Source organism: Pelobates fuscus, chromosome 2, assembly GCF_036172605.1.
Source record: "Pelobates fuscus isolate aPelFus1 chromosome 2, aPelFus1.pri, whole genome shotgun sequence".
NCBI classification, from domain to species: domain Eukaryota; kingdom Metazoa; phylum Chordata; class Amphibia; order Anura; family Pelobatidae; genus Pelobates; species Pelobates fuscus.
Window position 1 is genome coordinate 371,635,387 of NC_086318.1, and position 14,073 is coordinate 371,649,459.

At 41.1% G+C, this 14,073-nt stretch overlaps 1 protein-coding gene across 1 annotated transcript in view; it reads left to right on the forward strand.

The window, feature by feature from the left end:
- Positions 1 to 14,073, forward strand: part of CFAP61 (cilia and flagella associated protein 61) — a 232,240-nt gene that overhangs the window by 58,744 nt on the left and 159,423 nt on the right. The window contains exons 13-15 of the mRNA XM_063443717.1: positions 1,109 to 1,235; positions 12,667 to 12,744; positions 13,647 to 13,853. Of these exons, the coding sequence (XP_063299787.1) occupies positions 1,109 to 1,235; positions 12,667 to 12,744; positions 13,647 to 13,853 (412 nt within the window). The remainder of the gene's footprint in view (positions 1 to 1,108; positions 1,236 to 12,666; positions 12,745 to 13,646; positions 13,854 to 14,073) is intronic.

Here is a 14,073-nt window from a genome sequence, read left to right on the forward strand (position 1 = left end):
GATGATCCCACTTCTTGTCCAGCCTCACACATAGATAGTGGAACATCTGGGACAACACTGTGTTTTACACCCTCTATAACCTTTACTTCAGCTCTGCTATCAAGCAATGGAGGCTGGCTGGACTCTAGAGGACATTAGCCAAGGCTCCTGGTATGTTTCTCTCGCCATCAGTCCACCATACTCCAAAAAGGCACATTATAAATGTTGAGACCTAATGTGCTATTGTTCTTCCCCTGACTTTTCCACCCTGAGTTACACCCCTTTCTCTTTGAATTGGAGGGTGGAAAGGGTGAGGGTGGTGGAGAAGATGGATACACAATACCATTTAGTCATCTTTTTTGCTCTCTATCTGATATTCACTGTATTAAACACAATGTGACATCATATACATGCACCCGAGTAGGTATACATAATAGCGCAATGGTACAGACTTCCTGCCATGGGACTTTAGAGCTTGGTCATAAGTGCATCCTATCTGACCTGATCTGACGTGTCTCTGCATATATTGGAGTGTTACTTTTCTATTAAAAGGGTAATTGGGGCTCTTAGTTTTACACATACACACTCATGCATGCCACACACCCCACTACCACAATCCTTCCTACCCTGATACATGGGTAACTACTGAGTATGACACCATGTCTAGGCTTTCTACATCACCATACATATGCGACATCTGTCTGTTTTCTTCGCAATGTGATTCTCATTTTATTACTCACCTAAAGTTCTAACCATAAAACTGACAGGAATACGAAATTAAGTTCTTGTAAAATTTCCTTTTTTTCTTTTGGTTATGAAAGTGTGGGCTGCATATACTTCATTATTATTCAGAGTTCTAAATTACACAGAAGGCACAGGAACTAAAGAACTCAAGTGGTTAATGTGATAATGTTATTGATACTACATTTTTGTGCAGTTTACAGTGATGTTCTTGGGCAGGGATAATGGTGCTGAAAGGATAGCTCCCCAAGGTCTTAGAAATGAACATGACTGCCTCCGGCTTTCTTTATAAAACATTGCATTAGTATATTTAATCTGCAATTACATTTTACATGATTAAAGTTTGCCATTCATGTTGATGTGTCTCGTGTTTTGCCTTTCTCTGCAGCTTGTTGGAAGTAAGGGCAGCTAAGTCCAGTGATGTTCCAGCTGTTACAAAACTCATCGAGACACTGAATCTTAACAAAAGTATATTGGATGATCTGAACATTTACAATCAAGCACGGAGGGATGCTGTAAGTAAAACATCTTAAAGGGAAATGCCGCTGCACAAAAGAAAATAAAGATTTCTCGGAGTTCCTTATTTCGAAAAGCTAATTTTATAAAATGACCCCGGATCACACATTGAAAAGTGGCCCGTATTGTAACTGGAGATAGATCATTGGAGGAATTTTCTTGAAAAAATAGATTCATATTTTTTTTAATATACTCTATTTTGTGGAGATTCTAACAAGAATTATTTAAGTTTCAAGTCTGGTCATTTTTTTTTTATAAATGTATCTTTTAGTTCCATAATGACTTTATTTTGATCTGATCATGTAATCTCACAATTTTGTCAATTCTTTTTTTTTTTTAATTTGAATTCAAAGTTTATTAAGTTGAGAGATACACACAATAAGAAGGATGCAGTTTAACTGAGTATGCATAGTTATCTGAAAGCGATATAACCAAAGGGTGGCACATTAAAAATGAAATTACATCAACATCGAAGAGAGACAGCCATATAGCTAGTATTGCATTACAGTATATCAGTAACATCTACCAGAATAATGCTAGGCTTGTTGTTTCCAGACCTACAGGACAATGGTAAGAAGTTGGCTGAGTAGGTTAAGTTGTGGTCTGGGCACCCCTGGGGCATACCGGTTGGGTGTGGTATTGCACTGCTTAAGGTCGGCGCGTATGCCAGTTGTGAGTTGCACCCATGGGTCAGCGTAAGGTTGTGTAAGGAAACCTAGCTGGTTATCGTGTCTCTAAGTCTATATTTCATTCATTGAGGGGTATGGCCAGTATCCTGAGGGACAGTTGTGTTGCTATTGGAGACCCTCAGGTTAGTTGGTCATTCCCTTTGCTCGTAGGCAGTCCCGGGTGCGTGTTTAGATGTAGTGGTGTTTTGTAGTCCACTCTCGTTTGGGAGAGGGTCCGTGTATGTGGGCGCCTCAGAGAGTGTGTGTCACATTCTAGATATGTAGGTGGTGTATGAGGTGGAAGGTAGGACACATAGGTCCTCTAAGAGAGAGAGCGGGTGAGAGGAGAGGGGAAGAGCGGAGAGGGTGGGAGGTCAAGTGCAGAGAGGGGGGAAGAGCGGGGGAAGAGCAAGAGGTATCTAGGGTATGAGTCAAGAAGGAGAAGGTGGATGGCAAGGGGAGAGAAGGGGAAGTGGGGAGGTCAGGCCTCCCATCCCAGCCCCTCCCCCTCCCTCCCCCTTCCCGGGTCTAAGCTAAACAACCAGGAAGTATTAGGACTGGTTGTCTGATTGACAGCCAGATGGGTGTAACCTAGTTAATTTATAAAAGTGTACATTTCTACTGAAATCTGCATTTTTTGTAAAATTAAAAAGGAGGACACACTCTTTACAGATGTAGCAAGCAAGTGCTCTGGGGGTCTGCAGTGTTCATTTAAAGTAAACAAACTGTGATTTCACACAAAAATATCTGAGCTATAGAAACAGCTGAGTTGGAGAATGTTTCTATCTTGGTATTAGTCAAAAACGTGCTATTCCCCAGCCAATTCTCCACAAATGTGAATTTAGCCAATAACCCCATAAGAAATTAATCTGTGTAACAATCTAACAGTCTATTATTAAGCAAGTGCATGTTTGTTGGGGATCTGTGTAAACATGTTTGTGAGATTGATGGAGTTTATTGAGAGAATAATGTATAAAAAAATCTTATGCACAAATGTATTACCACTTTTTGAGCACACAAACGAGGTCCCATGAGTGGGATATTTAGTAATATCACTCCCGCCCACCACCGGTGGTTTAAAATTTTATTTCACCAAGAATTACTGACAATTGTTAATGCATAATCCTGAATATGAAACTAGTAGTGGGGGGTAAGTAGCGATTTGCCCATGGCCCGATTAACATTAAAGCAGGCCCTCCTGTCTGTCTGTCGGTTTAGCTATTCAATAAACACGAATTAAAATAAGCTTTACTGTGTTAATGGTACCCTAAAGTAATATTCATGACAGGTCTATTCTGTACAATTATTTCAAGAAACGTGTACATTATTAGTGCATAAATACGGTGTTATTACAGCCAACATATTATTATGTTGGTCATTATCGTTATGAATTTAAAGATAAATAATTAACATAATTACACATTGTAACATGATCGTAATCATTCTATTGATATGCAGTGCCATTTTACTACATAGCATCTTCATTAGGCCGGAATCTAATTTAAGGATCATTATAAACGAGTGCGGTGTGAACAGCGCATTAAGCATCGCAACACACTCTCATTAAGGCAGCCATTATTAACTAGGATATGATGACTCCTATTTGATTCTATTTAGCATATTAAAGTGACAGTATACACAATAATTATTAAACAGTGCTGTTCTGAATTTATTGTGTAGCAATGCCTTGTTTTGTAAACAACTCTACAACGTATTTAGCTGAGCTAGGATAACTATTGAGAAAAGCTGGATGTAATGTAACCCTTTAGTGGCCTTTAAATTAGCCCGTATAATAAATGTGTATTTTACGGGGGTTCAGTATCTGATGAGGATTTATTCTTTTGAGCTTGTTTTGTGTTTTTGTGTAAGAAATGAAGTGAACTTGTATCACACTTATGGCTCCATAAACCAAGAATTGTTAAGAATTGACAGGGGAACTGCACACTTTAGGGTCAAATAACCAAATGACAAACAAATCTCCAGCTTGGCTAATTTGACTTTACATTTTACGGTCTAGTGAATAAACCCCATGTTATCCAGTGTGTGAGGCATGTGCTCATGCAATTTACGTTTTAACCCTTTCATAATTCATGACTTGCCAGACTGAAATAAGGAATTGTTAACCCTTTGTCATCATGTTTTAGTGTCCATTTAATTATTATAATATATATATTTTTTTTAACGGCAGCATTTTTCTGCAGCACTGTACCACAGGCTCACAGGGCATAAAAACAGGTTCTTCCTACAAGTTTGACTTGCAGGATAAGATATAGTGAGAGCCCTGATTAAACAAGCTTACAGTCTAACATTAGTAAGTTCTTTAAATGGAACCCAAACCAATGTAGCTAGTAATTCCTCTTGGAGAGGTAATAAAGTGAGGGGCTCTCTGAATTCATACGTTATATTTATTATAGCCGCTGTAATTTGCAGTAATTGCTGCAGCTATATCTCCACTTCTCACTCTGTGATGTCAAATTTCTCCTGGCCATTCAAGTTATTGTTCACCATGCTACAACATTCTTAGCACCACTATGTTTGAGTGGAGAACATAGAAAGCAGGCACACACATCGCATCAAGCAGCTTCATTCATGAAAATACATTAGGAAAAATGCATTAAAACACTAAATAGTAAACAAGAGAGATTCGAGGTTGTTTTCTCATTATTTCAAATGTATTTATTTAGTTATTTATTTACATATTCATTTATTTTAAGGCTTTTCTTCCAAAACCCATTTACAGAGGGTTAGGGAAGCTGGAGAGATTTATTGCACTGTAGTGTAGTCTTCTGCTTGCCGTGTGTTATTTTCTGTCTGTCCAACTGAAGTGTTCCCATATTCCCCATCGTCACACTGTGGAAAGGTCCATTAAAATTTCAATTAGGTCAGGACGGGTGAATTTTAGTATACCTGACAGTTATCATGCAAAATCATCTACTCATTATGTCTTAAGTTTGCCTTAGTATTTTTGGGGGATATTAGCTCTGCCTTGTCAAAGAAACACATGTGAGAAGCTGCAGTAAGTGAAGAATATTTTCTGCAGTTCTCTTGACAAAAATAGAAACATAGAATGTGATGGCAGATAAGAGCCATTCGGTGTGGATGTGCTGCGGGGTCATATTTAGACGTGGTGGGTGTTTCTTGTATTATCATACTGAGTTTGTTCACTAAACATTGAATCATTCTGACTTTCAAAACTTAGGCTAGAAATAACTCATTTGAAAAATATCTCTAACTACAGTGTGATTGTTGTGCCTGAAGTTTGCAATTTGCTTTCCAATTCACTACATTTCAGTGTCTAGTGAATTACCTCTGTCTTCACCTAAAAGAAAGATGTCAAGTATTTTAGTATAAGCAATGTATCTTGTCATAGTACATTTAATCACCCAGTTGCTAAGTGCAGCCCTTGCATCTGTTGCTGTGATCTGTCAGATTTCAGACTGAGATATTACTAATCTGTGACTGTGGCAGCTCTGGTACTGTCATCTCACAAACATTTAATGTGTTGTGACAGGCACATATATCTTATTTGTGTTTTCATAACAAAATCATATGGGAGGAACAAGCAAGTGGACGAAGGCCTTGGTTGACGTGTTATGTCTGCAGTATAAATGCTTTCTGTTTTTATAAACTTTAACAGATCTAAAATGCATGATGTTTTTCTGATTCTTTATTAAAGGGACACTATAGTCACCAGAACAACTACAGCTTAATGTAGTTGTTAAGGTGAGTATAATCATTGCATTCAGGCATTTTCATGCAAACACTGACTTTTCAGAGGAAAGTTGCCCCTAGGGACACCTCCAAGTGGCCACTCCTCAGATGGCCACTGAAGGTGCTTCCTGGGGCAGTGCTGCACAGTAGGTAGCACTGCTGTTCAGCATCTCCACGCTCTGCATGGATAGGCTGAATTTTCCTCATAGAGATGCATTGATTCAATGCATCTCTATGAGGAGGTGCTGATTATTGGCCAAAACAGCGTTTCGCCCTGCCCCCATCCCGCCTCCTTGCCGATTTCAGCCAATCTAATGCTTTCCCCCGATGATGTCACCAAGGAGGCAGATTGGGGGCACGGCCGCACGGCACTGGAAGTAATGTATGTTTCAACCCCTTCTAAGGTGGGGTGCAAGCCACCTAAATGGTGTATTAAACACTATAGGATTAGAAATACATGTTTGTGTTCCTGACCCTGTAGTGTTCCTCTAAATGGGGTTAAACACCACGGCGCGCTTTTTGGGCATCAGTTTTACCGAGACTTCTTATGTGTACTGGATAAGAAGCTAACAAAATGATGATTTTATATTTTTGTTTAGAATAAAATGCTCAGAAGCTGCTCTTTTTTTAGACATAAAAAATATCTATGAGACTACTGTACACATAATACAAACTGAAACAAGACAAGTGCAATCAGTTATTGGTAATCTGTTTTAATAGGACATTAATAGGACAGTACAAATAATATAAAGATAATCCTTTCAGACATGAGGAAGTGAGATGTCATATAACACATCTGCTCAGTAGCAGCAATAAATATTTGAAATGACCGAAAAAGCTTATTTTTCAACTGCAATTATGTCGAGACCTCCCACACACACACATAATTTTTTAATGAACAACTTAAACATAGAAACATAGAATGTGACGGCAGATAAGAACCATTTGGCCCATCTAGTCTGCCCAATTTTCTAAATACTTTCATTTGTCGCTGGCCTTATCTTATAGTTAGGATAGCCTTATGCCTATCCCACGCATGCTTAAACTCCTTTACTGTGTTAACCTCTACCACTTCAGCTGGAAGGCTATGCCATACATCCACTACCCTCTCAGTAAAGTAATACTTCCTGATATTATTTTTAAACCTTTGTCCCTCTAATTTAAGACTTTCTCCTCTTGTTGTGGTAGTTTTTCTTCTTTTAAATATAGTCTCCTCCTTTACTGTGTTGATTCCCTTTATGTATTTAAATGTTTCTATAATATCCCCCCTGTCTTGTCTTTCCTCCAAGCTATACATGTTAAGATCCTTTAACCTTTCCTGGTAAGTTTTATCCTGCAATCCATGAACCAGTTTAGTAGCCCTTCTCTGAACTCTCTCTAAAGTATCAATATCCTTCTGGAGATACGGTCGCAAGCAGGGCCGCCATCAGGGGGTGACAACCGTGACAGTTGTCACGGGCCCGGCGGCCCTGGGGGGCCCGGACTGCTCTGGCAGTCCTGGGCCCCACTTTCCCTCTCTGCACACATAGATAGCGAATATCGCTATCTATGTGTGCAGCCCCGGGCCCCCGGCTTCCCAGTTACCGCAGAGGGGGCCCAGGCAGCACACAGCTTCTCTTCTTCTCGTTTCTGCTAATAACTCTCGCGAGACCCGGTTGCCATGGCAACGCGCCGCGGGTCTCGCGAGAGTTATTGGAGGAGAGAGGAGGCTGTGTGCTGCCTGGGCCCCCTCTGCGGTAACTGGGAAGCCGGGGGACCCCACCATGCCACCGGACCACCAGGGATGGAATCTCCCCCCTCCCTAGACACAGGTAAGCAGGGAGGGGGGAGAAACAATTTAATTTTTTTTTTTTTAATTATGTTAAAATGCCCCCCCCCTCCCCCACACCCCAGCACATTTACACACACACACTGCATACACTGACACAACACACACACACACACACACACTGCATACACTGACACAACACACACACACACACACTGCATACACTGACACGACACACACACACACACACACACACACTGCATACACTGACATAACACACACACACACACACACTGCATACACTGACACAACACACACACACACTGCATACACTGACACAACACACACACACACACACACTGCATACACTGACACAACACACACACACACACTGCATACACTGACACAACACACACACACACACTGCATACACTGACACAACACACACACACACACACTGCATACACTGACACAACACACACACACACACTGACACAACACACACACATACTGCATACACTGACACAACACACACACACTGCATACACTGACACAACACACACACACACTGCATACACTGACACAACACACACACACTGCATACACTGACACAACACACACATGCATACACTGACACAACACACACACACACACTGCATACACTGACACAACACACACACACACTGCATACACTGACACAACACACACACACACACTGCATACACTGACACAACACACACACACACACACACACTGCATACACTGACACAACACACACACACACTGCATACACTGACACAACACACACACACACACTGCATACACTAACACACACACACACACACTACATACACTGACACAGCACACACACACTACATACACTGACACAACACACACACATTGCATACACTGACACAACACACACACACACACACACACATTGCATACACTGACACAACACACACACACACTGCATACACTGACACAACACACACACACACACACTACATACACTGACACAGCACACACACTGCATACACTGACACAACACACACACACACACTATATACAATAACACAACACACACACACTACATACACTAACACAACACACACACACTACATACACTAACACAACACACACACTCTGCATACACTGACACAACACATTCTGCATAGACTAACACAACACACACTGCATGCACTAACACAACACACACTGCATGCACTAACACAACACACACTGCATGCACTAACACAACACACACTCTGCATACACTGACACAAAACACTATGCATACACCAACACAACACACTATGCATACACCAACACACTCTGCATACACCAACACAACACACTCTGCATACACTGACACAACACACTCTGCATACACTGACACAACACACACTGCATACACTAATACAACACACACTGCATACTCTAACACACACACTGCATACACTAACACAACATACATACTGCATACACTAACACAACATACATACTGCATACACTAACACAACAAACACACTGCATACACTAATACAATACACACACTGCATTCACTAATACAACATGCACTCTGCATACACTACACACTAACACACTCACTGCATCCACTATACTGACACACACTCTGCATTCGCTACACATTAACACACTCTGTATTCACTACACTAACACACACTCTGCATCCGCTACACACTAACACACTCTCTGCATTCACTACACATTAACACTCTGCATTCACTACACTAACACACACTCTGCATCCGCTACACACTAACACACTCTCTGCATTCACTACACTAACACAAACTCTGCATCCGCTACACACTAACACACTCTCTGCATTCACTACACATTAACACACTCTCTGCATTCACTACACTAACACACTTTCTGCATTCACTACACTAACACACTCTCTGCATTCGCTACACATTAACACACTCTGCATTCACTACACTAACACACACTCTGCATCCGCTACACACTAACACACTCTCTGCATTCACTACACATTAACACTCTGCATCCGCTACACACTAACACACTCTCTGCATTCACTACACTAACACACTTTCTGCATTCACTACACTAACATACTCTCTGCATTCACTACGCATTAACACACTCTCTGCATTCACTACACATTAACACACTCTCTGCATTCACTACACATTAACACACACTCTGCATTCACTACAAATTTACACACACTCTGCATTCACTACAAATTTACACACACACTACGTTCATTACAATGACACACTCTGCATTCACTACACCCTAACACACACTCTGCATTTATTACACACTAACACACACTCTGCATTCACTAAACTATGCACACACTCTGCATTCACTACACTAACATACACTCTGCATCAACTGTGCACACAGCATCCACTACACAAACATCCTGTATTCACAGTACACACACTACATCCACCACAAATTGAAACACTCTGCATTCACTATACACAGACACTGTGTCTAATACACACACTACATCCACTACAGACACTGCATCCACTAAACACATTTCATCTAGTACATACAAACACTACATTCACTACACAAACACACACTACATCACTGTACACACACTACATCCACTACTCAAACACTCTCTGCATTCACTACACATTAACACTCTGCATTCACTACACTAACACACACTCTGCATCCGCTACACACTAACACACCCTCTGCATTCACTACACATTAACACACACTCTGCATTCCCTACACATTAACACACACTCTGCATTCCCTACACATTAACACACACTCTGCATTCCCTACACATTAACACACACTCTGCATTCCCTACACATTAACACACACTCTGCATTCACTACACATTAACACACACTCTGCATTCACTACACATTAACACACTCTGCATTCACTACACATTAACACACTCTGCATTCACTACGCATTTACACACACTCTGCATTCACTGCACTAACACACACACTACATTCATTACACTGACACACTGCATTCACTACACACTAACACACACTCTGCATTCATTACACACTAACACACACTCTGCATTCACTAAACTATGCACACACTCTGGATTCACTATACTGACACACACTCTGCATTAACTGTACACACAGCATCCACTACACAAACATCCTGTATTCACAGTACACACACTACATCCACCACAAATTGAAACACTCTGCATTCACTATACACAGACACTGCGTCTAATACACACACTACATCCACTACAGACACTGCATCCACTAAACACATTTCATCTAGTACATACAAACACTACATCCACTACACAAACACACACTACATCACTGTACACACACTACATCCACTACTCAAACACACTCTGCGTTCACTATACACACTGCATCCGCTACACAAACACACACTCTGCATTCACTGCACAAACAGTATCTAATACACACAAACACTACATCCATTACACACATTCTAATTCACTTCCACTATACACACCACATTCAGTCCCGCATCATTGTCAGCAGACTAGGTAGGGCGTGGGCGGGCCCGGGAGGGAGGGGGCGGGGGAGGGGGGGCCCAGACCTTGTGCTTTGTCAGGGGCCCCAAAATTTCTGATGGCAGCCCTGGTCGCAAGTACTGCGTACAATACTCCAAGTGAGGTCTCACCAGTTTTCTGTACAATGGCATGAGCACTTCCCTCTTTCTACTGCTAATACCTCTCCCTATACAACCAAGCATTCTGCTAGCATTTCCTGCTGCTCTATTACATTGTCTGCCTACCTTTAAGTCATCAGAAATAATCACCCCTAAATCCCTTTCCTCAGATGTTGCGGTTTGGACTCTATCAAATATTCTGTACTCTGCCCTTGGGTTTTTACGTCCAAGATGCATTATCTTGCTCTTATCCACATTAAATGTCAGTTGCCACAACTCTGACCATTTTTCTAGTTTACCTAAATCATTTGCCATTTGGCTTATCCCTCCTGGAATATCAACCCTGTTACATATCTTAGTATCATCAGCAAAAAGACATACCTTACCATCAAGACCTTCTGCAACATCACTAATAAAAATATTAAAGATAATGGGTCCTAGTACAGATCCCTGAGGTACCCCACTGGTGACAAGCCCAAGCTTTGAATATACTCCATTGATTACAACCCTCTGTTGCCTGTCACTCAGCCACTGCCTTACCCATTCAACAATATTGGAATCCAAACTTAAAGATTGCAATTTATTGATAAGCCTTCTATGTGCAACAGTGTCAAAAGCCTTACTGAAATCTAGGTAAGCAATGTCTACTGCACCGCCCTGATCTATTATTTTAGTAACCCAAACAAAAAAATCAATAATATTAGTTAGGCATGATCTCCCTGAAGTAAACCCATGTTGTATCTGATCTTGAAATCCATGTGTTTTTAGATGTTCAACAATCCTATCCTTTTAACATGGTTTCCATTACTTTCCCCACTGCTGAAGTAAGGCTTACTGGTCTATAGTTGCCCTACTCCTCCCTACTACCTTTCTTCTGAATGGGCACAACATTCGCTACTTGATGTTGCTTCGCTTTTCTGTACATTTTTAAAAAAACAGCAACTGTTGAGTGTGAAAGGACGGATTTGATGGCCTTGAGTCTTTTTGACCTTAAAGGGACACTCCAGGCACCCAGACCACTTCTGCCCATTGGAGTGGTCTGGGTGCCAACTCCCACTACTCTTAACCCTGCAAGTGTAATTATTGCAGTTTTTTATAAACTGCAATAATTACCTTGCAGGGTTAACTCCACCTCTAGTGGCTGTCTACTAGACAGCCACTAGAGGTCACTTCCTGTTCTATAGCACAGGAAACCTGTGCTAGAGCGTCGCTAGACGTCCTCACGCTGTGTGAGGACCTCCAGCGTCGCTCAAATCCCCATGCGAAAGCATTGAAATTAGTTTTCAATGCTTTCCTATGGGGAGACCTAATGCGCATGCGCGGCCTTGCCGCGCATGCGCATTAGGTTTCCTCGGCCGGTTGGCGGGATCAGTCTCGCCCACCGGCCGACGCAATGGAGAGGAGGAGCATCGCGGAGGAGGAGACAGCGACGAGGGACATCGCCGCTGCCTCAGGTAAGTGACTGAAGGGGTTTTTACCCCTTCAGTACCTGGGGATTGGTGGGTGGGAAGGAGAGGGACCCCTCAGTGCCAGGAAAACGGATCGTTTTCCTGGCACTGGAGATTCCCTTTAATTACTACACTATCAGGAAATTTTCATATTTATCATCCATTGTGTTTCTTTTAGGATGGGACTCCCGTTCAGGCATTTGTTGCTGAAGTTGCAAGCCAAATTGTTGGTGTTTCTGTCCTGAGAAATGAAGAGGTAAAAATGTTGTTTTTGTTTTTGAGCCTTGGTGATGAATAAGGGAGTATATGAGAGCTACAATCAGCCATCAGTGTCCTCTCTAGTGTCTGTTCCAAATCTTTGTTTATCTGATAACTTCTCAAATATGTACCTGTATGAGGTTAAGATTCCAGCAAACACTATAGGTGTGATAGGAAAGCTAACATTTGCACTAATATTAATGCTACATTTTAAAGGAAATCTGTCACTTCCAAGAATTGTAATATTATGTTCACTTATTCCTTTAACACATATATATTTGTAAGGCTCGAAAGGGAAATTTAAATGCAAAACCCACACCTCTTTTTGTCCTGAAACTGGGTGCCTCTATTTTAGATTACTGTCAATCATTGATAGAAGCTTTGTCCTTTGCACCTGGCAGTCAGCATATAGAAAGCATATAGAGAAGTGGAAAACTTAAACAATGTTATCGTGTGAAGCGATCTGCTAAAACACTATAACCACTACACTTTCTCCTTGTAAATAGTCAAACCATTTAAAATGCAGGTGGGGGCAGCACTTGGCAGTCCCCAGGTAAGGAGCCAAACAGTTCTAAAGGGATTTAACTACTTACAATGGGGAAGGACAGCGGGCTACTCCTTGCACCATAACCAATGCATCATGCTGCAGTGCTTATGGTTCTTGGAGCATTCCTTTAATGTAAATCTGAAAAAAGAGCATTTCATAAAACACAAAGTCAAGTTATAGGTAATTCAATGTTTTATAAAGTGATGTAAATTCCAGAACAGTGACACCTCCCATTTAATGTGACTCATCATTTGTGCCTCCATGAATGTCCATGCAAGATGGCATCAGGTCTACACAAAGACATCGCACTCCCAATATTTCACACCTACTAACATCCATTCATTTTGTCTTAGGAGATTGAATACATCCGATCACATTACAATATTGAAGATTTTATTTACTTCAACCACTACCAACGCGATGAACACGGTCACCTTCAGCACTTCGTTCTGAACCCAATATATAAGCACTACAGCAAGCATTTCCTGGAAGAGGTTCTCCGCCTGTCTCACAAATCCTCCCTCTATTACCCTATCTATCCAACAGAGGAAGCAAACCAGGTATGGAAAGCACTCATATTTAATAATGGACAAAATTAGCAACCAAAATACCCAGAATATATTGATTTTAGAGTAGAAATTGCAAAACTGAAATTGTAAATACTAGCAGTGAATTAAATATCTAGCAGTAAATTAAAACTTGTAAGTTAATTTACCTAGGTGTAAGTGCAATACATGTTGCATATCTCTGTAGTAAAATGTCAAGTAAATATACATGCTT